The sequence below is a fragment of the Schistocerca gregaria genome, unplaced genomic scaffold (genome assembly GCF_023897955.1).
Source record: "Schistocerca gregaria isolate iqSchGreg1 unplaced genomic scaffold, iqSchGreg1.2 ptg000691l, whole genome shotgun sequence".
NCBI lineage: Eukaryota > Metazoa > Arthropoda > Insecta > Orthoptera > Acrididae > Schistocerca > Schistocerca gregaria.
Genome location: NW_026062071.1, coordinates 303,449 through 328,731, shown reverse-complemented (window position 1 = coordinate 328,731; position 25,283 = coordinate 303,449). Strand labels below are relative to the sequence as shown.

Sequence of the window (25,283 nt, the reverse complement as noted above, 5' to 3'; positions counted from 1 at the left end):
GGCTCTCTTCCCGCCGGCCGGCCCCCCGCGGAAAGCGCTTGAAGAAAAGCGCGCGCTTCTTTTTTTTTTTTTCGGAAATAACACAAATTGTACACTGGTGCGTGTGTGCGAGAGTGTATTAAAGACAGGGGTCGATCTTTTCATGCAGGGGGGGGGCAGTTGGCCTTCTTGTATTGGTGAATTTCGAGCTCCAGCGCCTCGAGCTTGCCCTTCAGGTTGGTGACGTTCCAATCGTCGTCCGGCAGTAGGTCCGCCGCGCAGTGGGTCTCGGTGTGGTTGAGCCGGTCGACGTGCGTTTGGGCGAGCTTCACCGCCAGCTTGATCATGGAGCTCGCCGCGCCGGTGCTAAAGAAGCCCGACACCGCCTCGACGTTGACCATGACGTCGCCGTTCAGCTGGGAAAGCAGCGAGTCGAGCTCCTCCTTCCCGCTGAGGACGCTGTTCATCACGCGCGCGCTCTCCACAGCCGAGTCTTGAATCTGGTAGCAGTGGATCAGCAACTTCTTCTCCGAGTCCTGCGGGAGCTGCTGCAGGGGGTAGTGCACGACGAGCGCCTGGAAGAGGTAGGTCAGCGCTCGAGTGAAGCCCTGCACCGAGTCCAGGATCCAGTAGCTGCGGCGCTCGAACCCCTCGACTTTGCTGTATATTCGTCGCTGGGCGATGACGCTGCGCGAAGAGTGCAGCTGAGACGTCAGCAGGTCGCCCAAAAAGCTCAGAATCGATTCCAGCTGCTCTTGGCACGGCCTGTCTTTTCTGTACGAGAGACCGGAGCCCATTATGTAGCTGTTGGAGCGAGAGAGAGACGCGGGCGCCGCGCAGAACGGATTCACGCCACCATTCGCCTGAGTAGCGGCGGACGCGAGAAACTTCACTCGCTCCTGAAGCCTGGAAGAAACCCGGTGCGACTTGTTCTGCTGAGATGCGCCAACTGCCGGAGAAGCCGCCGCCGGCGCGCTCTGCTGAGCGCCCTTGCTAGCGACCGGAGAAGCCGCTGCGGCAGGCTTGGACGGACTCGACGCCGACGGCCCCGACGGCTCCGACGGCTCCGACGGCTTGACCGCGGCACTCGCGGCGCTGGCCGTCGGCGCCCGAGGCGAATCCTGCGCGGGCCCCGTCGGCCTCGACGCCTTCGACTCAACTTCGCCGGGAGAGGACCGCTTCTCGCCCTGGACCAAGCCCCGGAAGCGGGCAACCTGCTTGTCGTAGTTCACATACAAATACCTCCTGTCCTGAACGCCATCGCTCGGGGCGCCCTGCGGAGCCTTTATGACCTCGGGCTTCAAAATCTCCACGCGAGGCGCCTCGACCTCCTTCTCGACCCCCTCTCCGGCGGGAGGCTCGCTCGACCCGCCGCCGGAAACGGCGGCCTGAACCGTCGCGGCCCGAACCGTCGCCTCCTGAACCGTCGCCTCCCGAACCGTCGCCTCCCGAACCGTCGCCTCCTGAACCGTCGCGGCCCGAGAACCGCTCGCCAGCGCCTTTTCCCCTCGCTGCTCGGCCTGCTTCTTCGCCTCCGCCTCCTTCTCGGCGGACGCCCTCTGCCTGTTGGCCTCCTCCTGGAACTTCTCGGCTATTCGCTCGATCTCCGCCTGAATCGCCTTGAGCATGGACAGCGTCGCCCTTTCCAGGCCGTCCGTCAAGCTCGCGTCGTGCCTGTACTTCTCCTGGCACATCTGCTTCAGCACCTTGACCCACTTCGTCATTTCCGGACCGAGCTGCTTGTAGATCGACGTGCAGTTGGAGGAGTCCAGCAGGCACATCAGCCTGACGACCTCCTCCAACGACGCCAAGTCGTCCTTGATCACCTTGAAGTACTCCGTCTTTGACCCCGGGTGCACCAGCGAGCACAGCTGGTTCGCCAACGCCTGGCTCTGGCTCTTGAGGCTCCCGAGCATCTGCTGCGCCGACTCCGGCGTCAGCGCGCCGCTCACCTTCGGCGTGAACAGCTGGAACGGCACTTGGTGCAGCGTCGACTCGAGCCTGTCCAAACTGCTCTCCACGTCAACGTACGCCGCGTAGACGCCCTCCACCACCTGTCTGAACGCCGCAAACCTGCTCTGCAACTCCGACATGTGATCCGACACCACCACGATGTCCAGCTGGCCCGTCGGCGAATTGCTGTTCACCCCCGACAGATAACTCAAAAAATTGTAAAATTCCGACGCCGTGTTGCGCGTCTCCATCAGTATCCTCTCCTGGTGCTCCACGTGGTCCAGCAACACCGCGGCGTAATCCGCGGACCTCACGAACTGAACGAACGTCGGTATCAACGTCTTCAACGACTCCCTCACCTCCTCCAACCCCTGGCTGCTCATCAGGCACGTCACCAGCGGCATCAGCGACTCCAAAATCAAGTTCAACCTCGCCATCACCAACTTCTGCATCGCGTCGAACGACCGAGGCGCCTTCTCAAACTCCGTCTTCGACAGCAACACCACGTACTCGTCCTCTCCCAACATGTTCAGCTTCGCGCAAATCAGCTGGCGATTCAGCACCGCCACCAACTCGTGCACCGGCTCCAGCGCACTCGGCTGCAAATACGGCTCCGGAACCGGCTCCGCCGCCGGAACCGCCTTCAACTCCTCAAACGCCTCTATCGCCGCCTGCACCTTCTTCGTCATCCCCCCCAACGACTCCGTCCACTCCTTCACCAACGGGTGCCCCAACTTCAACGCCGACTTCGCCGACGCCTTGCTCGACTGCGGCTTCGACGATCCCCCAATCGTTATCACGAATATCACCCCGTCCTTGAACTGCTCTCCAATCAGCCTCAACGTCTTGATCAACCTCGACTGCGCAATCATCAATCCCGCCCCCTCGCTCACCCGATTGTTGCTCTGCAACTGCTTCGCGCTCAACTGCACCGACTCCGAAATCGACTGCACCAGCGACTGTATCTGCTCCAGCACCTGCACCGGCTGCTGAATCCCGTGCTGCGTTCGGTGCAGCAACTTGCTCACCTGCTCGTCCAACGCGCCCAACTTGCGCTCCACCTGGTCCAGCTGCTCCACGCTGCTACTCGCCGCCTGCAAATCCACGTTCGCCCCCGCTCCCGCCACCGAATCCACCGTCTCCAGCCACACCTCCAACCCCTCCGTTATCTTCTTCCACTGGTCCAACACCCCGTTGATCTGGCTGTACGTCACCAAATTGTTCTTCAACAGCGCCACGATGTCGCTCGTCGCTATCGACACCCCCTCCAGAGACGCCTCACACGCGTCCTTCACCTGTCCGGACTTCTTGTGGTTCTTCGACGTCTTGTACGCGTCCTGCAACAATATCAACACTCGGTCCAACGTGCGCTTCGCCGTCGATATCAACGCGTTCCTCATCGACACACTCACGTTCTGCACCGCGCACGCTATCACCGCGTCGATCCACGGCGGAATCACCTGCTTCAAGCTGTCCGCCGCCCTCAAAATGCTCTGGATGTCCTCTATCTGCGTCTCGTTCAAGTCGAACAACACCCGCGTCAACCTCCCAATCATCTTCACCAAGTCATTGTGAAGCTGCTCGTAGTCCACCCTCGTCTGGTCCGGACTCGACTCGCTCGACCCAAACTGCGCCTCCTTCTCCAAGCACCTCGCGTCGTACTGCGCCAACGTCGACTCCAGCCACTCCAGCACCTCCACCATGTGCTGGTCCAACTCCGCCTCCTTCGTTCGAGACAGGCTGCTCTTGTACTGCTCCACCGCGCAGTTGTAACACGCGATGTGCTGCGACAACGTCGCCATCTGATTCGAAGAACCGTCCGCCGTGGACACCGTCCCAGACGAAAACACCGACCAAATCCTGGACAGCGCGCCCACCATCGCGCAACTCGCCCTCAACACCTGCGCCATCGACTCCTTCGGCAGCCTCGCGTCCTGCGACGGCACCCAGCTCAGGTCCACCCGCGCCAAGTCCAACTCGCTGCACACCGACTCCAACTTCTGCACCTCCTGCATCACCTTGCCCGCCACCTCACTCGAATCGCCGTTCGTCGACAACTGCTCGCAAAAATCGATGTCCGCCAAACTCCTCGCGCCCTCCGACAACGCCCTCTGCTTCTCCTCGCTCAAGTCATTCATCGACAGGTGGCACGCCTCCGTTAGCCGACCCATCAACTCCTGCACCGCCTGCGTCGTGCGCGCGTCCACCGCCGACAACTCCTGGTTCGCGCAGTCGTACGCCGCCTGCCACTCGTTGACCGCGCGCAACTGCTCCACAATCAGGTCCGGAATCGACACCGACCTCTTCCCCGCGTAATTCGCGTGATAGTAGCCGTTTATCACCAACCTCATCATCCCCTGTATCCCGTCCAGCACGCTCTGACTGTACGTCATGTTCACCGACATCGTCGTCTGCGAATACGCCTTCAAGCACTTGTCCACCGGCCCCATCACGCTCTCCAACGCGTCCGCTAGCGCCTCCGGCGTCACCGGCTGCGCGCTCAGCTTCACCCTGTCCAAACTCCTAGACGGACGCACCGCGTAGGCCTCCATCCTCACCAACTGATTGATGAACTCCACCAACGGGTTCAACTTCTCCCCAAACTGGCAGAAGTGCGTCACGCAGTTGGCCAACTCGTCCAACGCCTCCTTTATCTTGTGGTACGAATCCGTGTCCTGGTTCAGCGTCGCCATCTCCGTGATCAAAATCACCGACTTCGACGCGTCCGTCAACGCCAACGACGCCTGGCCCAGGTGGCTCGACGCGTCTCCCGTCAGCAGCGACGCCACGTTCACCGCCGTGTCAATGAACTGCTTGACCACGTTCGACACCAGTCGCGCCGACGACCCAATCAAATTGGGATTCGCCTGCGACAAGTTCACCAGCTGCGTCACCGCCGCGTTCACCGACTGCGCCATCTCCGAAGCCACTCTGAACGCCGCCATGTACTGCACCTGGTCAAAGCTAGAAGACGGAATCACGCTGTGCAGGCGCAAACTCTCCTGCGCAATGCACTTCAACGCGTCTCCGGCCATGCGAATGTCCATCCCCCGAATCGAACCGCTCAAAATGTCCAGCGACTCCGCAACCTCGCGCTGCGAAATCACGAACGTGTTCTGAAGAGACTGGTCGTATCGCTTGCACGCAAACGCGCGAAGCGAATTCATCGCGTTCATCACGCTCCGCGTAAACCTCTTCGCGTTCGACAGCATCAACTTCTGAGCACCCTTGTTGTTCGTCATGCACGCCACCGACTTCACCGCCGCCGCCACCTGCGACACCGTCCCCGCCAACGTCCTCGTCAAATCGCCCAAATAAATCGTCTGCGCCTCCTTAATGCATATCATCACCATGTTGTCGAAATCCTTGGTCAGCTGGAGCACGGCCTGGTCGTACAGCATCAAAGAACCCTCTCGCGTGTTCCCCGCCGTCGAAATCAGCGACATGTTCAGCGCCGACATCTCCGCGGCCTCCAGGTCCGCCAACGTCGCCTCAAACTGCTCCAGCGCCTCCTCAATGTCCTTCTGGTCCTCCAGCTGTCCCGTGTTCTTTATCGCGCTCACCAGCGCCGACATCGTGTCGCTCAGGCTGTTCAGCAACAGAATCAACGGCTGCTTCTGCTCGGTGTTGTTCACCACAAGCGCAATGTGCTTGCACAACGCAATCAGCTGCGACGTGGGCATCAGGGTCCGCTGGGACAGGTGCAGCAAGCGCAACTGGACCTCCATGTTCTGGTGCTCGGTCGTCGCCTGGCGCAACCCGTTCAGCAAGTCCAGCATGAACCGATACGCCAAATCCGTGTACTGACTCGCCTGCGCCTTCATGCTGTTGTCCTCAATCGACGGCACTATCACGGACAGGTACTGGACCAACTTCAACACCTGCGTCACCAACTCCTTCGACCGATACCGCAGGTTCATCGTCGCCGCGCTGGCGCCCACGTCCAACATCAACTCGTGCACCAACATCTCCAGTATCGACCAAGACTCGTCCTGCGACGACCTCGATATGCCGCTGTTCGACACGCCGCTCAACTTCGGCCGCGAGTTCAACTGCGTCCCCCACTGTACCAAATTCTGCAGCGACTTCTTGATGCTGGTAATCATGTTGTTGATGCGCCTGCTGAACGCCGCGTCGCTGTATTCCAGCATGACGTGACTTTGCTCCAGCAGGGCCTCCGTCGAATTCACGATGTACTTGATGCTCGACATGATCTTCGTCATCTCGTCGCCAGCGTTGCGAAGCTGATTCAACCCCTCCAGCACGCGATCGTACGGCACCGAGAAATCCAGGACAACCGTGCAGCGCGGCTCGACCAACGTCAGCACGTTCAACACCTGGTTCAAGCACTGGTTCATCTCCGCCATCTTGAAGTTGAGCTCGTTCAGCAGCTCCCGACCCAAACTCGTCGCGTGGAAGTAGTCCAGTATGCTCGTCGCCGCCTTCGACACCTCGTTCGACAGCTGGTAAATCGACTTCAGCGCGTTCTGGTCAATCAACACCGGCGACAAAATGTGCGCAGCCTTGTAGAACAACGAATACGCGCCCGTCAAGGCCTTGGTCAACGTCACGCACTGCCTTATCATGTCTCCGTTCTTAATCATCTTCATCAACGAATGCACGAACGAAATCAGATTCTGCATCTCGTTGTCCAACTGGCTGAACAGCTGGATGTACAACTCCTCAGACGGCTTGTCGTTGAGCTTGTTTTCCAGCACGCACTTCAACAACAGCACCACGTAAGAGCACGTCTTGGTCCGGTACTCCAACTCCTCTCGCGTCTTCATGTCGTGCGGGTTGTTCACCGTCATCTGCAAGTGCCTCAAAAAATCGCTGATCGACTCCAAAAACATCAAGAACTTGCTCACCAAGATGTCGCTGCTGGACGTGTGCAGCGCAATCAAGTTGTTCAAAAGCTTACACAGCTTGACCGTGTTCGCAATCAAAACCTTAGTGTGCGCGTTCACCAGAGGCAACTCCAAAACCTGGACCTCGGTAGAGTCCAGCAACTTCTTCAGACCCTGGTCAATGTCGTCTAAAATAGACAGCGAGTTGTACTTAACCGTGTCCGCTGTCAACGACGACTGATCCACGCTCAAAAGCTTCAAATTGTCACTGTTCTTCAACATGTCGAACAACTGTTGAATCGCCATGCGAGCCGTCTTTATGTCAATCACGTTCACCTTGTCCAATTTTACACTCGCGTTCAAGTTCGATCGCGAATTTGAACCTCCCCCCCTCGAAGCACCGTAGTCGTAGGTGCCGGAGGCGACCGTGCTACAAAGACTCTCACTATCCAAATCCCCCCTAAAAGCATCGGCAATCGGCTGTTCGCCGTCCATAGACGCCGACTCGAACTTCTTGACGACGTTGAGGTATCCAGTTACGAGGTCCGCCACCGAACGCGCGGAGTGCTGACACATAATGGCGTGAGACTCATTGTTGGCAGCTTCAAACCGAAAGCAGCCCTTGTCGGCGGACCAGCTTTGCAAGTCCTGCAAAGCGTATTCGTAAATCGTCCTGCGGTCCTCCGGACTCATCACGCGAATCACCCTACACGTAATCCCTATCAGCACGGGAGTCATTTTGTCCTTCTTTTTAGACAGCTTCTCCGTCCCGGGGTACAGAGTTATCCCATAATCTTTGTGCTCAAGTACCACCCGAAAGTAGCGAAACTTCGCATCCAGCTCCGACAGCCCGGCAATCTTCTTGTATTCGGAATAAATCTCATCCGCGAGCTTTTGCTTGGCCCAGCTCGCCGGGAGATGCTGTTCAGCAATAGCAATTTGCTTCTTCGACTCGCTGTAACTCCCTTGGTCAACTTGAATCATAAACGCAGTCAGCTGGACCACCTGATCCCTCGACAACATGTACTTTCCAGACAGAACATCCTCCTTACACTACGGCAACGACGGCGTCAACAAACAGTCTACACACCCACTCTCGACCGACCAAAGGCGCCGCTGTGTCGCGCGCCCCGTAAAGGTACGTACATGTGCATACAACAAATTTAGCTGTACCGGATCGCTGGTGTCAATGTTGTGGTCTCGGAAGTAGAGGCGCTTTGCCAGGAAAAGGTAAGAGTTATCGTGAATGCCCTGTTCGTGAAGCGTCTGGCTATTGATCAACCAATCACTCCCTTTTTGCGAAAAAGAAGGCGTCAGCGCGTCGAACGCGGCAGGGTGAAATCTACAAGGTTTGTCTACGATACCCGAATTCGCCTTCAAACCATAGAGATCTGGATTCAAAATTCTTACTTTTTTGCAAATAGTGTATAGAATCGACTCCACCAATGCACTGTCATCAATCATGACGGTTTTATCGGATCCGTCTTTTGTTCTCACTCTCAGCGCCCGGTAGAGCTGCTTGTACTTGACCAGACTCTAAAAAGCACAAAGCCCAACACATTAATCACGGTAATCTGCAAAAGCAGTAAAGAAACTCTACCTCATCCGTCACTCTCTACGCCGGTACGCGGCCTAGAACGCGGCGCCTCCCACAAACCCAACTTCTTCAAATAGAGGCCTCAAGGTGCTCTCTCTACTCAATCAGCTCCGTACGTTTTGTCGCAATTCTGTTGCTCGAACTGCCGTATTCGGCTTCAGCCAATGTCCTTGCGAGGAATTGTTCTGGTGTATCGCAAATAAACCATAGCCATCCGACTGTAGGTTGAACTTCTTCGAAATGATATCACACACCTCCTTGACTGTGATAGAGAAGGAGAACTTCATCAACTTTTCACGCTCGACTTGGCCTTCATCAAAGCGTATTTTCAACGTTATACTATGTTGTATACTCTCAGACGACGTCAACATATCTAACAAACGGTTAACAGACGAGGGAGCAATCTATGCACTAGAGATGGTCAGCCTACTAAAATCGCCTACGAAAAGATGAGTTAACACAACGCATATGTTGTATGCAAAATGTGTATATATCAAAAATAGTCCGACGTCTTAAACGGCACTGTGTCGTCATATCACGAAGATTTTGTACATCCGGTACGTTAAAGGCATCGAAAAGGAGAAGAGAAAAATACAAAGGGACACATGCAATCACAGTTCGTTTCAAAAACGTATTTCTGTTCATACAATTCCAATGGCAATACAATATAATTATTGATCTGGAATCAAAAGCGAAGGGTATATGAACAAATTTCCTAGGAGCTGGAGGGTTCTAGATGTCTACAGACAGCAACAAGTACCTTGCAAGTTTTTGTCTAAGCCACACGCAGAACAAACTATTAGACAAAAAATGTTACATATTGCAAAAAAAAAACTTATCATCAGTTCTATCCCTGTTTTACCCCAATACGGAAAATTATATTATGTTCTTAGCACACAATTTTATAAGACAAAACCTAGGTAGAGACCTTTATCCTTTAATCGAAATACATGTATTACGTGACTCTTGACGATTTTGTTAGTGTTCAATCAAGCGCGAACTAAGTGCTCGACAGGCCGGGTTCGAAATGCCAGAATACGCGAGCAAAAAAAGATGTCTCTGCGGCGTCTAGAAAAAGCCAAGAGGCAGCTGGTACACCAGCAGAAGGTTGAACAAGAACGAAAGGCTGCACTTGAACGACGCGCGGCTGCGAACTTACGGCATACGAGACTTCTCGAGGCGCAGGCCGAAAAGCGAAAGGACGAGTCAGCTGAGAAGTATCTGATAAAAGAGAAATTAAAATCAGAAAGATTGGCGGAGCGTCGAAAGCTGTATGAACAATTACTCCTAGAAGAAAGGAAATTGGCCGACTGCTTGGCGGAATTGAAGGCGTCACGATATCACGTCAAGTTACAAGATCGGGGCTCTACCGTCACCAAAAATACCCCTGAAGCAGGCACTTAGGTGAACTTTGAGTCAGGCTATTATGTACCAACAAATAAAATGTATATAGGTATTTATCAAAGATCTAACGTCTGAATATCTGAAATCTGCGTAAAATTATTAGTATTTAGAGTGAATTTTTTTTAGAATGTCTTCGTCGTTTGTAGTTAGATACAACAAAATTCACAATACGGGTGAATGGCTTACAAGGTTGACCCTGGTGTCAAAAGCGTCCATGGAACTAACCCACAGAATCTAATTGAGCGCATTGTGAGAGACCGAATATTTGCCAGTAAGTATTGGAAGGAGCAATGCTTTGGACTGAATGGTACGGAGCTGTCTGTGTGGCGGATCACTTTACCTTTTTGAAGAAGCAGCTATTTCATCAACGAGCGTATTGCGGTCCCAAATTTTCCATACCGTAGTTTCACATGTTAGTTTAATGAGTTTGCCGCGACTAGTTTTGAGGTTGGGATAATGCTGTTTGTCGAAGTGTGTTACTATATGGGCCTCTTATATGTGAATGCCAAGTCTCTCCCCGCCTAGACGCGCAATTCGGATTTGTTTCCATTCAGCGTACTCTATTGAATTTTACACATTAAGTTATTAGAAACATTGTTTTGGCATGTGTGCAATGACTGGCTGCATGCTCAGACATTTTGTGGTAGAGATTGCTTTTTGTTTCGTACACAAACAGCTTGATTCTGTCTTTTAACGAGAGAAGCGTATTTATCCCTCAGCTTACGAGTAACAATATGTACTTACTTTTAAAACGTATCGAAAAATATCTCTGTTGGCTTTATTCTTGAAATTTCAATGGTTGTCTGTGTTACCTGTGGCCAGTTGCTGATCTTGTTGGCCGCGCTATGCAACTTAAGTACGCAGGTGGAACATTTGGTACTCATCGATACGTCTCTCCTTTTATCTGTCTTTTACTCAAACTCCTTATGATTCAGCCCCCGGACGACATCATACAAGCCTTCATACAAGAAGAACATTTTCGTTACGTTCGAATGCTTGGTGCATTTTATCTTCGTCTTACAGGTACAAGTGTCGAAATTTACAGATGTCTAGAGCGGCTCTATCCTGATAATCGCAAATTTAAGTTGCGCCACCTCGATGGCAGCTTTTCAATAGAATATATTGATAATTTTATCGATCAGCTTTTGCACGAAGAAAGGGTTTTCGACACGACGTTGCCGAGGCTTATGCTTAGACATGCATTGGTTGAGAGAAATTTGCTTCCAAAACAACGTCCAAGCCTCCTGGATGCGGAATTGCAGGACTACGGTCAAGACGATCTTGAAGAAAAAAGCTTTGATAAAGACGCATCAGAGGATTTCGGTCATTTTTCACCTAAAAAGAGCCTCGGTAGGAGAAAATTGGACGACCAATCACCGAGTTCCAGTCCACCCAGGAGGAGATTAGGCGATCGGTCGCCGAGTTCCAGTCCACCCAGGAGGAGATTAGGCGATCGGTCGCCGAGTTTCAGTCCACCCAGGAGGAGATTAGGCGATCGGTCGCCGAGTTCCAGTCCACCCAGGAGGAGATTAGGCGATCGGTCGCCGAGTTCCAGTCCACCCAGGAGGAGATTGGACGATCGGTCGCCGAGTTCCAGTCCACCCAGGAGGAGATTGGGTGATCGGTCGCCGAGTTCCAGTCCACCCAGGAGGAGATTGGGTGATCGGTCGCCGAGTTCCAGTCCACCCAGGAGGAGATTAGACGATCGGTCGCCGAGTTCCAGTCCACCCAGGAGGAGATTAGGTGATCGGTCGCCGAGTTCCAGTCCACCTAGAAGGAGATTAGACGATCGGTCGCCAAGTTCCAGTCCGCCCAGAAGGAGATTGGGCGACCGATCCGTTAATCCTAATTTCCCTCACAATAAAAGAGCCAAAGCATCCTATTCAAATTCAAGCTCTAAGGCTCAACAAGATCACTCTTTCAGAAGTAGGCATTATTTACCCCCAGAAAGCATAGATAACCGCCACAAACGAACCAAGAGGCAAGACCACCATGACCGCTTTTCTTACACTTCACCAGACAGGTCTGGTTCAGATGAATACAAAGAATTAAAGGCTTTAAGAGCTAGTGGAAAACTCGATATTGATTCAGAAGAAGAGACAAACAAAAATAAAAGTAAAAATATTAAAGACGAACAATCTCTAGAGGATCAATCCACATCCGAGTCTGGCGGTCCCAGAACTCTAACCCTTGAAGAAACAAATGAATTGAGAACTCGTATAGGTTTAAAACCATTGGAAAAACTATAGTTCAGCTCACCATCTAGGTAGGGTAGTATTTTCAAGTTATGTTCTATAGTAACGATCATCACCAAATGAACTGTAGCTAAAAACAAGTCGCCGAACTAGTGTTGAAACTGTCCTTACGTTGCAGAGAAAATGTTTTAGATCTGTTCTACATTTATCATGTTGGCTCCTGAACACTTTCTGCGTGTAGCCACTTGATCTCAGCCTAATGTACTGCATGATGTGCTGTAATATCAATAAAACATAACACCTGCACCATAGTGGAAGGATTGGGTCTTTGAGACAGGGCATTTATATATCCTTGAAGTTATCAAAAAAGAATTTGATTCTGCTATTTTTTTTTTGTGTGCTCTTGAAGAGCGCCGATATCAAGAATTTTGATAAGCTGCTTTGACGAATACATTTTTATCAACTCGTCTAAGGGTAGTATACACAATATGGATAACCTATACCTATCTACAAGTATGATGCCATACATTCGGTGTGTGATTCATCCCCTTGTCATCTTTAGTATCGCGAACCATTATGTTCGCCGCCCCAGAGAAAATGACCGAGTAATCGGCACGTTGTTGGGTAACATCGATGAAAATATGAGGGTCGTTGAAATTCAAGACTGCTTTCCTATAATTCATAGCGACAACGAGCAGGCACGTATTTGCTTTGTACCTGTTACACATTGGAAACAAGGCAGGCATCGGATCACTTTAAAAAATGAATCGGGCGAGGCAAGCAATAGCTCAGAGAACTAAAGAACACTTCAGACCTAAGCAATGTTTCTATATGACTAATGGATAATTTTTTTTGAATGGTGACTCGAACAGTTGCTCATGAACCATGAATTTCACAAAAACATGGTGAGTCTAAGCAAGAGAACAAACCCGGATTCTAAAGTTGTCGGATACTACTCTACGTCCCCTATACGTCCTTCGAATATTTCGATCGACGAACTCATATCTAGAGAGATGACCTTGCCACCAGTTCATCTTGTCGTTGAAACTGATCTGCTTTCAGGACACCTAAGTGTTAATACATACTATTGCATGTCTATTGAATTCGGTAATAGGGAGCCGGTACAGAAGCAATATATGCCTATTCAGAACAACTATCTTGTTTCTAAAATCGACCTGGTGGCGATCAACACTTTTATGCAGCAAAGCAGAAGTAAAAAACCAAACACTCTTTCCGATCTGGCGAATATAGAAATCACCTTAGATAGAGTTTACAGCATAATGCAGCGCATCATCGATCACATCGACCTCATGATCAATGGAAAGATCCCATTTGATTCCGAATTGGCACGCTTTTTACAATACACACTTTCTCTGATCCCAACTCGAAGCCAGTCTTTCGATACAATATTTGCCAATTCGATTCAAGATTCGCTAATGATTACCTACTTGTCAAACCTCATTCGGGCCTATTTGTTGTTAGCAGAAAAAGTTAAAGACCAAGCATCCATCTAAAACGCAATGCTGTAAGCTGAACGCATGGCTGTTTGGGAAAATCTCGTGTTTATTCCTCTCAAATACTGGCCTCATTTTCTTCTACTGGGTAACCTTGTTTTTTTTTGCTATAGAAAAAACCAGAGGAAACAAGCATACACAATCCGTCTATGTGACCATTTTTGACGGTAATTACATGTCTTGTAATATATTCTTTAACTCTACGTTGCTGTTATTTCAGTCAATTCGTCATATGCATGAATCGCAGAGAAGTTTTTTTCAGCATCCCGAACGCGAGCAGCTTTTTGTTGAGCGCACGAGATACTCATTTTGGCCAACTCATTGATGCAGTTTGGCATATTTTTAACACAAGCGTTTACTATAGCATTTCAAATACGTATAGAATGCATCCACCGACGTCATGCTCGGGTCTGGTTTAGTACAGTTAACCTCTATACTCGACCGCAATGAATCATTTCAATCAAGTGTTGATTGCGAACCAGGAATTTTTTAGCAAAACATCATAAAACTGCTGATGACCCTATTTTAACTCGGAAGACGCTCATTTTTGTGTTTGAACCCTGGTATTTGAGTTGACAATTCCAAGCCATAACGTTCCTTTAAAATTACAGCCTGCGTCAGATCGATGTCGGGTATTCATAACCTCTAAAACGCGGACGGTAAACACAAAAGGATTTCGGTCAGTCAAAAAAGTCGTTTTTAGACAATTTCAAGCTAAATTCAACACTGCGTATAAGCGAATGAGACAATCCTCGAACCAAAAAAGTGACACCCTGAGAGTAAATATAGCCAGATCGGTGCAGTGCAATGGAAAAAGCCATACTCGGCGTAAATTGGTCACAATTGCGCTATCTCTCTAAATTTGTGAAATAAAGTACTCACTATTTGGCATACCAAATGCTCTCCGGCTGTATTTCATGCCTTGTGTGGGTGTATATTTTTGCATGTGCAATAAGCGATGCAAGGCTACGATAAAACTGTTTTTGACTCGATACAACACCACTTTATGAACCTAATAGACTGTTGCTGTCACGCAGCAGCTATAGAAGATGTTTTAAATCCGTTTGCAAAATAACACCACAGGCCCAAAGGACTTGTTCGAATACCATTGCTATATTACGAACAAAGCGGATGACAAATTTTTGATGCCCGTTTATCGTAAGCAGCCTCAAACTGTCTAAATTGCAGGTCAGATAGTAAAAATTCAGTCTATTTTTTAAACAACTGAATTTAAAAAAAAAAATACTTTGTATTATTTACTCGGTTCTGGGAATCGTCGTCTCACTACTCTATTTTCCCTGTCCTTCAGTTTACTGAAATCCCCCCTCTCTATCGCCTATTGTAAGTATCCACCGACACTAAACTCAGAATATGGTCGAACAGACAAATTCGACTCTATTGATTAAGGGGACAATCTCCTTGACTGCCTTGTATCCCAAAAGATCCTGTCGACGTCCGAACTCCTTTATGAAGTCTCCATCACGTGTCGTTCATTGCATAGTAATATAAGCACCGTTTTTGTGATTATAAGGCCTATGTAGCAAACACAGGAATCTTATCTTCCAGATTAGGTGACTTTTAGGATCATCATATGTTTTTACCAATACCATTTGATTAAATCGACTCTCTTATGCTAACTTTTCTCTTGGCTTAAAATTCCGTAGAACAAGTAAAAAGAGATGAGAGACGCATCAAAGAAAAAAAAAGCTTCGAGCAAGCGTCTTCCCGTTGCCCGAGAATACACTATCAACCTTCATAGACGTATCAATGGAATGTACGTTTGCAGAGTACTTGCAGGCTTCCGCCGGAGATAAGAATTCTGATATCAGTCTAGCACACCATTATCTTTTTGACGATCCGCCGTTTATAAGTTTTTTTAATAAGTGTGTGTAGCATGCAGATATCTGAATATTGACTAATTGCGAAAATTTTCGATATTTAATTGTACTTTCCCTGATGGTCTTATAGACCCTTCAAAAAGCGTGCTCCACGCGCCATGCGCGAAATCCGTCGTTTTGCTCAACGCACCATGTTTACACATGATGTTCGAATTGACACATCCGTCAACAGATTTGTTTGGAAAAATGGAATTCGTTCAATACCTCATCGAGTTCGTGTTCGGCTATCAAAACGCTTTAGCGATGACCAGAAGAACAACAACTCTTCGCTGTACACACTCGTGTCACTCGTTGATGTAACCGATCACCGAGGCCACGTCACAACTATTGTCAAGGATGAGAATAAGGAATAATTAAGGCGCAATCCATATAAATAAATGATACCGCTTACTGGATGGACAATTAACCAACCCGCTGACTTAATATTGTTTTTTTTCACTTGAGTCACGATTACTTTTTTTTGTAATTTCAGCAGTCGATTTTCTGTTTGTCATCACACCCAATAAAAGCGATTTTGCAGGACTGATTTCAAACTGGTTGACGACTCTCAACGGCGAGACTGAAAAGGCTGGTTTTTTCTTTAGCTAAAGCACAAAGCCAATGCCGAATGTTTTTTTGACTGTTCCAATAAACTGTCGAAATACAAAAAAACAATTTGTCAAATGATTTTTCTGATACACTCCTCATTCTCTTTCGATCATGAGTGGGAGTAGTTCGCAACCGTATCCTTTCCCTTATGTCAGCTTTAGAGTTCGAACAGGATGGTAGGATCTATGAATCATCCAGTTTTGTGGACCAAGATAACACGGACAGGTTGACAGAAAATCATAGGCCGTCGCCATTGAGCTTTCCTCAAGATAGACTAGAACACATAGACCGGTCTCTGAAGCAACTTGAGGAGGCACTTCGTGGAGGCGTAGACTCCTGCGATGAAAACAGCAGAATTCGCCGACAGGGCGATCGTGAATCGGAAGGGGCTGAGGGAGTGAAGGCAACGGACCAATTAACAAGCTATATCTGGGGTACATTAGTGACAACAAAAGATGTATTTAAGGCCTTTTGTGGTTTTATAAAGGGCTTTTGCAAAATGGATCGACAGCCCTATTACTTGCAACGCATTGAGCAGGCACGTAATTGGGAGGGTAACACAGACGTGATACTGGCGAGGATTTAACGTGCGCGATAAGGCGTAGGGCTAGAAATAAACCAGCATCAAAAGACGAGTAGTTAGATGGCTTTGCAGCTACGAAAATGAATTTTTTGTAACGCTCGTACAAGTTTCTCTTTCCTGACTTGTTTTGATCTTCATTCAGGCAGTTCGAACCGAATCGACGTTTTTGGATCTAGATTGCGATCATTTGCGTCAGTTTGATCTTCGGCTGCATTCAAACCTCCTGTGCTATCCACAGGAACTGATTCCAATAATGGATATGGTGATTTCGCATATTGGAAATGCGTTTGTGGCAGATCCCCTGTCTGAGGAGTGTCACTTACAAGTCCGGCCGTTTCACTTAGACAAGACGTGTTCGATTTGCGAACTTGACCCAATGAACATTGACCAACTCATATCGGTCAGAGGAATGGTCATACGCTCGAGCCAAATCATTCCTGACATTCGCCGTGCTTTTTTTGAATGTTCGGAGTGCTCGAATCAGCTGTGGAGAGATATCGAGCGGGGACGCATTTCTGAGCCGATACGGTGCTCGATTTGCAAGGGCCGCCTGACATTTTCACTGATTCACAATCGGTCGCTGTTTGAAGACAAGCAAATCATAAGGCTGCAAGAGCTGTCGGAGGTCATTCCAGACGGTTCAACCCCTCAGAGTGTGCAGCTGATCGTGCACGACACATTGGTGGATTACGTGTGTCCGGGGGACAAGGTGCTGTTGACGGGGATATACCGGGCGACCCCGGCTCGACAATCCGCGTCACAGAGGAGCATCAAGCATATTTACAAGACGTACATTGACGTCTTGCATTTTCAGAAGATTGGAAGGAGAAATGGAGAATTGGAAGCAGCGAGTCAGAGCATGAGTGGCGAACTGCCCATTTCAGCCCTTCAGACCCTGAGTTCATTCAACTCGCCGCTGTCTGAAAAAATCGGCGATGCGGCCAATTTAAGCGATTGCGATGGCGCGGATTTGCTGCCTCACGAACAGGAATTCATTCGAGTTTCTCGACGCGAGGACATCTACCAGCTTTTAGTTAAATCCTTTGCGCCCAACATTTGGATGATGGAAGACGTCAAAAAGGGGATACTGTGTCAGCTGTTCGGAGGTACAAATAAGAACTTTGCTGAAGCATCAACCGGGAAGTTTCGCTCCGAAATCAACATTTTACTTTGCGGGGACCCTGGAACGAGCAAGTCTCAATTGCTCCAATACGCACACAATTTGGCCCCGCGTGGCATCTTCTCGTCCGGGAAGGGCAGCAGCGCGGTAGGATTGACCGCCTACATCACCAAGGACCCAGACACGCACGAGGCCGTTTTGGAGAGCGGCGCGCTGACTCTCAGCGACGGCGGCCTTTGTTGCATCGATGAATTTGACAAGATGAGCGACAGCACTCGGTCGGTTTTGCACGAGGCCATGGAACAACAAACCGTGAGCGTAGCCAAGTGCGGAATCGTGGCGACGTTGAACGCTCGAACCTCCATCCTGGCCAGCGCCAATCCACGGGAATCGCGGTACAATAAGAGGCTGTCGGTGGTAGAAAACATCCAGCTTCCGCCGACCATTTTGTCTAGGTTCGACCTGATATATTTGATTTTGGACCAGCCAGATCGAGAGCAAGACACCAAGCTGGCAAAACATATCGTATCATTGTACTTTGAAAAACACATCAATGCCTCTAGAGAACGGTGTCAGACTGACGCACACACAAATGATATAGCCGTTACGGCCGCCGCCGACCAAAGCCCTGCCGTCTCCTCTTTGCCAATTTTACCATTCAAATTTCTTTGCCGGTACATTAGATATGCAAAGCTCGTTTCTCAGCCACTGCTTTCGGATGAGGCCTCCGAGTCGCTCGTCAAAGCCTACGTTGACATGCGTTCGGAATATGCGTCTCACCATCATATCACTGCTACCACTCGACAGCTCGAATCGCTCATACGCATCAGCGAATCGCTTGCGCGCATGCGACTTGCTCAAACCGTTGTCAAAGAGGACGTACTGGAGGCCGTTCGATTGATGCGCGTGGCTACCTATCGAGCTGCGATCGACCCTACTACTGGGCGACTAGACATGGACCTGCTTTTTACTGGACACGGCGCAAGCTACGAGAAGAAAATAAAAGAGCTCATGGTAAGCCTCATTGAGTTAATTCGATCCTATCCAGCAGACAGCATTCCTGAAGAAAATCTGTTTGCCACTCTCCTTCAAGTCAAAAGCCATCAAAGCATATCTCACAAAGATTTTTTGGATGCTCTACATCTTTTGCAAGAAGACTCCCTGATCGTCATTTCGGGCGGCTCCGGAAGGCACAAAGTCATAAGAAGGCTATGATAAATCCAAGTCTCTTCGACAAACAGGGTAACTCGCGCAGGCGACGTCGCATACGCAGACACCCACGTTTGCCTCGTCCATTGGCGCCATTAGAACCGGTCGTGCGTTTGGCAACAGAAAATGCCCGTTTGCTCTAGAAACACCTGTAAAGTTATAACATCATCGACAAAGCTCTGTAAGTCAAAAAAGTTCTATTTGTCGCTAAAAAAATAAGCTGTAACGCGCGATAAATAACGCCGTCAACACTTCAAATGCTCAGCGCTATGCCCACGTGCTGTGCATCTCCGGCGACTCTATCATCTCGAAGCGGGCCTTTTTATAAAAAAAATAACAATTTGGACACCGATTTTATCTCGCTCATTCAACACCATTCGTCTGCTCTCTGCCTCGGCGTATTTTGGCCTACTTCAGAAAGTCGACGGGCTCCTGTCTCGAACCTTCAGACACTTCGGCACCTGAACGCTGAAATGCAATCCAGTAAGAGAACGCGGAAAGACTCAGCTGAAAAAGAACTCTATGGTATGTATTTCTCCTGTGTGAAGAAACTTCGCATGGTGAACTCGATTTAACGCTGATCTGAACAAATGCAGTGGAGGTGTGCCTGTTTGACCAAATTCCCGTCAACTTTGCATTGGTGGAGGCAGCCGTACGCCAGTACATAGAACACACTATCATTGAATGTCTCGGACTCTTTGACCACTCCAAAACGACAAACGAAGTCATCAAAAAAAACGTCAAAGAAATCAGAATTGATGCAGACGAGGGTACACTACTATTCTTAACATCAGCTTATTGATTTGATACAAGCCCATGTTGTCTAGAAATGTTCCGGCATACATTAAGACCCATCAGTCCGCCGTTTTTTAGATGACATGTCATGATGTGCTTTTAAATAACGGCACAAACTTTTGAACAAGGTCAACACAATAGCCGCTTTTGCACAAATCTCACGTATAAAGCTACTCTTTCTTATATTTCAGATGTAGTCCCACTTCCCATATCAGTGAAGCTAGACGGGGTGAACCGTACGTTGCGAATTAAGAAATCAAGAGGGCTGCAACATTTTTTCAGCTTTTTTTCCTCTGACACAGTTCTTTAAACAGTCAATATTTTTGTATTTTGTTTGCAAACTGGTTCGTAGTGACAAAACAAGTGATGCTTTTTCACTTTGTTTCTTACATGCCCCCCTTTTTTTTTGACAGATGAACCGGCCGAACAAATCGATGAAAACGACGACGTCGCTTCTTTAAATATTTTACCGCTTCCCAGTCTGTCCCTCCATGGACTATGGGAAAGTCTTCTCTTTGAGTTTTCTGTCAAAAATTATTTAATGAGCTATGCATCCACAGCGTTGACATTTACACTGATGCAAGTCGACAGCCAAATTGTGACGTGGAATCGCGTGGTGTTGCTCCACGGTCCACCAGGAACCGGAAAAACATCTTTGTGTAAGGCCCTAGCGCACCGTTTGTCAATACGATTTTGCAACCAATTTCGCGAGTTTCAACTGATCGAAATTAATGCACATTCTCTCTTTTCCAAGTGGTTTAGCGAGAGCGGCAAACTCGTCATGAAAGTGTTTCGAAACATCCGAGAATTGACAGAGGATCGCCAGAGATTCGTTTGCGTGCTCATTGGTATGGTCACACCTTCCAACTCAGATAGCACCCTTGCATTGAACGACCATAGGATGCGAGGATAGTTGACTTTTTTTGCAGGGTAGTAATGATTTTTTTTTGTCTATCACAACAACCAGATGAAGTTGAAAGTTTGACAGCTGCTCGAACAAGAGCTGTGAGCGGTTCTGAACCCTCAGACGCACTAAGGGCTGTAAATGCCATGCTTACAGAACTGGATCGGCTGAAATCGATACCCAATGTAATGATTTTGACAACGTCAAACATTACAGAAGCTATCGATCAAGCTTTTTTAGATCGAGCAGACATAGTTCAGTATATTGGTCCACCAGGCGTCAAAGCGAGGCATGAAATCTTGAGTTCATGCGTGAGCGAACTATTAAAACGTGGTATCATTTATGTAAATGGGGGGGCGCAAGGAGACTATTTATCGAAGATGGCCAGCGATACGGAGAAAGACTTGCTGACGAAAGTGGCCATTTGTTCAGAAGGGTTATCTGGTCGTGCAATTCGTAGGCTACCATTCATAGCAAGTACAAGGCAATGCGTACGTCGTTCATTAGTTGAAAGTTCAATACACTTTAGCTGTAACTAATTCAGAAACAATCATGACTATTTAAAAAAGGGAAAGTCGGTTGAACTAGTAACCTACCTAGATATGCTGAATTTGGCCGTTGTTGAAATGAAAGATAGACTTACCAGCACGGCCTGCTGGTAGGGCAAAAAAAATTTGTTAGTTTTGACCAAATTCTTATAAGTATAGAGGTTGAAATTGAGCTAGTCTTTAGCTGACATCTCTAGCACGGACTGAGAAAACATGGCGCAAATAAACAGTCTGTATGATTAGTAGATTAGATCGTAGTCACTAAGCGTACAGAGAGAAGTACAAAATGAGAGGGAAAAAACGGTTTTTTAAGCGCCAAAGATGATAAAAAATAAACGACTAGGTCAAGTACGAGATAGACAAGGTTACTTTATTCGAGGTTTTGTGCCGCTGTTTAGTTTTTCAGATTCTTGCAAAAATTGTTGCGTAGCGTAGGCCTGACCAACATCATAAGATATGGTTTGGTGTAGAGGTAAATACAGAACAATGGCTAGGGTAGAAAAATACCAAAGTAGGCCGAAGAATGGTTTTGTCACCGTCTTGACAAGTGGTACAGCCTTTTGAGTCAGCCAATTGTGTGCACAGGTCATGTATTGGAGCGTGCTATAGAGAGTTTTGCGAACAAGATTAGGCCCCTTTGATTCGGAGACTATGGGTTCATCGATGCTGTCATCGTCTTGTATGTCTACATCCGCGTGGTTATTCATTTTGACAGATACGCAATAGGAAAGTGCATTGAAATGCAAGACCTGAAAGATTTTTATGTCGATAATTTAAAAGTGTGATTTAACAACAAAAGAGGTTCTTATAGGGAGCCGGCACACAACTTGGCTGTATCAAGCACATTAACAATGAGACATAGGCGCGGGTTGACCGGTATATTCGCTTGCCGAAGTTATTACGCTTATACAAGGAAAGCAGGTTTTACTGGTTCTAGAGCGTGCAGGAAAGTTGAGACAGGCAATATTCGTTTGTGCCGGTTGGACTACTGCTGAGGGTAAAAAATGGGGTCATTATTTAATACGTCCAAGGCCTCAAGTCCGGGGGTAGTAAGCGATGGCACGGCTACTTTTTGTGTGCATCTAACTCATGTACACTCAAGTAATAGCGTGTACATGGACAACGAATCTTGGTCATTTATCATTTATCAGCACCAATTATTTTTAAAATAATTTCTTACGGTTTTCACACATTAGGGGCCTCAAATTTGCGCAATCAACCGTAGTTGGTCGAAGTCACCAAAAATACGATGTTGTCACTCGCGAAGGCTACATTACAGTGTTTGGCTGGTAAAGTTCAATTTTATTGTACTGCCCCAAAAATGTCTAGGCCGCAGCTTATTCATTCGAGGCGTCTCAGGCGTCAGGAGCGGACCAAGGAACGTCAATCGCAACTTAGACCACTGACATCTCAGACATTAAAGTATTTGATTCAAAATCAGCGATTACCCAGTAAAAAAAAGAAAATTTCAAAGTCACATGCTCTTGTTCATAAGCTCGTATCTATCTACCCACCACCCCAGGAATGGGATGAAAGGAGATTAAGCAATAAAGAATACAGAAAACAGAAACTTGGAGTAGAGGTACATCTCGGTATTTGGGAAAGGTTAAATTAATTACTAGAAGTTTCATTAAATCAGAATTCTATATTTAATCCTATAGACGCGAAAATTGGCAAAATACTGGGGCGTCATTCCAGATGTGATTGATTCGTTCACTCCATCTGTCAATCTGTGCGTGCAATACCCAGATGAGCGTATCGTCTACCGCGGAAACATATTAAAACCGGAAGAGGTACAAAAATGTTCTGCATAATAAATCTTTAAGACCGAATTGCGGTTACATCTATTTGATTGAGACGATATCTGCTTAATACGTATTCGCAGGTAAGAGAAAAACCGAGTGTGACATTCTGCTCTCCTAGCCGAGAATCATATTGGACTATTTTGATGACGGATCCTGATATTCCGTTCAAAAAATCCCCGACTGATCAGTTTAACCATTACACAATGTACGGAATATAATGGAGTTGCGTAAATCTTTATTTTGTCTTCCATCAGCTCATTTTTTGTTCAAAGCGTCAATATTCCTGGAAACTCTATCGAAAAGGGACGCATCTTGGCCGACTATCTCCCTAGTGCCCCTCCCTCTGAAACTGGAAAACATCGGTATATCTTTTTGCTGCTAAAACAGCTCGATGGAGAAACAAATTTTGATGAAAACCTTAGCATGTCGGATCCGTCGAATCGCATATTCGATGTTCGAGATTGGATCAAACGATACAAACTAAGCCCGAAAGGCCTTGCGTTTTATCGATGTGAATACAACGAAACGGTTTCTGAGATCTACAAAGCCTGGAACATGCTCGAGCCAAAGGTCAATTTCAAAGACTACCAACTGAGACGGCCTATTGTCAAAAGACAGTATCAATACATGTGATAGTCCATTTTCCGCACGGATAGAAATTTAATTGTATCTATACAAAAATAAATTTCAATTTTTTTTTGGGCCACCGACGAGGCGCTTGTATAAATTTCACTAGTTCAACTCGGCGAATTTACCATTGAACTAAAACTATAGCTTGGTTTTGGATATGGACCGTACGAATTTTCTCCCACACTTTGTTCATTGTCTCACTGTCTCAATAAGTCTCTTACTAATACCGAAGGGAATGGCAATGCCATAAAAAAACCACACGCTTAATTCAGCTGTTCATCCCACTTGCTCGCCGCAAACTGATCGAAATAAACCTTTCACTGCACCTCTTTGGTACGTTTTTTTTCATTTATTTACCCTCTTCCTTGTTTCACCTCGCCCTCACCCTCTGAACTCGCAAAAGGGCCGCTGTTCCGCCCTCATCAATTCAGTGCTATATTGTCACCTTGATGAACCAAAATCCTATTCAATGTGTAAAACTTGAAAATAGTTCCACTTGGATTATTGGTATGTGTGCTCCTCTTTTCTCATGCCTACGCTCCTTTTTCACGCCCACGCCTTTTACCTACAAATACACCTTTCAACAACAGGACAACCTAAACCTTTTAATCCTACCTTCCCAAGCGATCATAAGGTACCGATTCAAATTCCAGGTTTTTTGCTAAATTACTAATTCTCCTTTATATCGCATATATTACCGCCTCCAACCAAAGTCAGTAAGTCGGCAAAATACCGCCATTTGCTTTCATAAATACAGCCAACAATTTTACCTCATCGATCTTCAATCCGGTACGCGTGTATGCACAACACACAATATGACACCAATAGATCCTCAACATTTTTTTCTTTTCAGCATATGGAACCTTCTTAAACGACACCAAAGTGTCAAGCTACGTTCCTGTGCCTCTCGTTGAAAACTCAAGAATTCAATGTGGTCAAGATACATCACGAACGTTCAGTTTCTGCTCTGGTCTTCCTCCTGCTCACATTGAAAGTCTATTATTGACTTCCCCTCAAGAATCTATTCGAGCCTCACACATTTTGGTCAAACATGCGCAATCTCGACGTCCTGCCTCTTGGAGACAGGCTCAGATTACAAGGTCTAAGCAAGACGCCTACTCTATCATCAAGGAGTATTTGAGACTACTTCAAAATGAAGAAGCAGATTTTGCTACATTGGCCTCTAAATTTAGCGATTGTTCGAGTGCCCCCAGAGGTGGGGATTTAGGATTTATCAAACAAAAAACTATGCACGAGCAGTTCGAACGAGCTGCCTTCAAGCTAAAAATAGGTGAATTAAGCGATATCGTCGAAACAAATTCTGGACTCCATATCATTAAAAGAACCGCGTGAAAATTTGGATACGCCATGTGCCAATAAATGTTAAATTCGTCGCGCCAGCAGCGAAAAATAACCCTACAGAATTGTTATACCGAGATACGGACATTGTGGACTGTTTTACACGTGACGACCTTGCGCACTATCGTATCACATTCAAAATGCGGTATCCCGTCAAAAGAACCTCCTGACCAACTGAGAAGAATGCACACGATGCGGTGTTATTTTTTTATGAACCAGCTAATTCACCGTACAACACCAATTGGCCTTAGGCATTTAAGTATTATCTGTAATTTTTGAATTCTTATATTTGTGACTGTGTCTACAGCGGCCTATCCGGCACAATATAGGGCTTGTTTGTACAGAGGTGCAACTC

General features: G+C 47.7%; 5 protein-coding genes and 2 long non-coding RNA genes across 11 annotated transcripts; 5 read left to right on the top strand and 2 right to left on the bottom strand.

The window, feature by feature from the left end:
- Nucleotides 1–140: 140 nt before the first annotated feature.
- Nucleotides 141–7,472, bottom strand: LOC126319992 (talin-A-like). The gene has a single exon (XM_049993729.1). It carries the CDS (start codon nucleotides 7,470–7,472, stop codon nucleotides 141–143), a length of 7,332 nt encoding a protein of 2,443 aa, XP_049849686.1.
- A 2,394-nt stretch (nucleotides 7,473–9,866) lies between these two features.
- On the top strand, nucleotides 9,867–12,225 carry LOC126319893 (pre-mRNA-splicing factor 38A-like). Of its 2 annotated transcripts, XM_049993596.1 has the most exons (3): nucleotides 9,867–10,087; nucleotides 10,603–10,636; nucleotides 10,716–12,225. In XM_049993596.1, exon 3 carries the CDS (start codon nucleotides 10,773–10,775, stop codon nucleotides 12,027–12,029), a length of 1,257 nt encoding a protein of 418 aa, XP_049849553.1. In that variant the 5' UTR covers nucleotides 9,867–10,087; nucleotides 10,603–10,636; nucleotides 10,716–10,772; the 3' UTR covers nucleotides 12,030–12,225. The 2 variants fall into 2 exon arrangements, with proteins under 2 accessions (XP_049849553.1, XP_049849552.1); XM_049993595.1 differs by having other exon boundaries at nucleotides 10,603–12,225.
- A 557-nt stretch (nucleotides 12,226–12,782) lies between these two features.
- LOC126319892 (uncharacterized) lies at nucleotides 12,783–14,662 on the bottom strand. Its single transcript, XR_007557769.1, has 2 exons — nucleotides 14,384–14,662; nucleotides 12,783–14,134 (listed from the first exon to the last, which is right to left on the bottom strand). It is a non-coding gene; the product is annotated as an uncharacterized LOC126319892 (long non-coding RNA).
- An 86-nt stretch (nucleotides 14,663–14,748) lies between these two features.
- On the top strand, nucleotides 14,749–15,782 carry LOC126319891 (uncharacterized). The gene is made up of 3 exons (XR_007557768.1): nucleotides 14,749–14,830; nucleotides 15,154–15,263; nucleotides 15,458–15,782. It is a non-coding gene; the product is annotated as an uncharacterized LOC126319891 (long non-coding RNA).
- A 279-nt stretch (nucleotides 15,783–16,061) lies between these two features.
- Nucleotides 16,062–21,424, top strand: LOC126319889 (uncharacterized). Of its 4 annotated transcripts, XM_049993591.1 has the most exons (7): nucleotides 19,124–19,412; nucleotides 19,484–19,657; nucleotides 19,874–19,918; nucleotides 19,997–20,026; nucleotides 20,096–20,530; nucleotides 20,650–21,077; nucleotides 21,156–21,424. In XM_049993591.1, the coding sequence occupies exons 1-7, from the start codon at nucleotides 19,145–19,147 to the stop codon at nucleotides 21,246–21,248; spliced, it is 1,473 nt and encodes a 490-aa protein (XP_049849548.1). In that variant the 5' UTR covers nucleotides 19,124–19,144; the 3' UTR covers nucleotides 21,249–21,424. The 4 variants fall into 4 exon arrangements, 3 of the variants coding, with proteins under 3 accessions (XP_049849548.1, XP_049849547.1, XP_049849549.1); XM_049993590.1 differs by lacking the exon at nucleotides 19,997–20,026 and having other exon boundaries at nucleotides 19,174–19,412; XM_049993592.1 differs by lacking the exons at nucleotides 20,650–21,077; nucleotides 21,156–21,424 and having other exon boundaries at nucleotides 19,174–19,412; nucleotides 19,997–20,133.
- A 69-nt stretch (nucleotides 21,425–21,493) lies between these two features.
- Nucleotides 21,494–23,647, top strand: LOC126319890 (phosphatidylethanolamine-binding protein 1-like). Its single transcript, XM_049993594.1, has 5 exons — nucleotides 21,494–21,813; nucleotides 21,946–22,716; nucleotides 22,796–22,927; nucleotides 23,020–23,144; nucleotides 23,212–23,647. Exons 2-5 carry the CDS (start codon nucleotides 22,384–22,386, stop codon nucleotides 23,570–23,572), a joined length of 951 nt encoding a protein of 316 aa, XP_049849551.1. The 5' UTR covers nucleotides 21,494–21,813; nucleotides 21,946–22,383; the 3' UTR covers nucleotides 23,573–23,647.
- On the top strand, nucleotides 23,647–24,922 carry LOC126319991 (uncharacterized). Its single transcript, XM_049993727.1, has 6 exons — nucleotides 23,647–23,733; nucleotides 23,842–23,902; nucleotides 23,973–24,076; nucleotides 24,160–24,203; nucleotides 24,283–24,358; nucleotides 24,423–24,922. Exons 1-6 carry the CDS (start codon nucleotides 23,727–23,729, stop codon nucleotides 24,920–24,922), a joined length of 792 nt encoding a protein of 263 aa, XP_049849684.1. The 5' UTR covers nucleotides 23,647–23,726.
- Nucleotides 24,923–25,283: the final 361 nt, after the last annotated feature.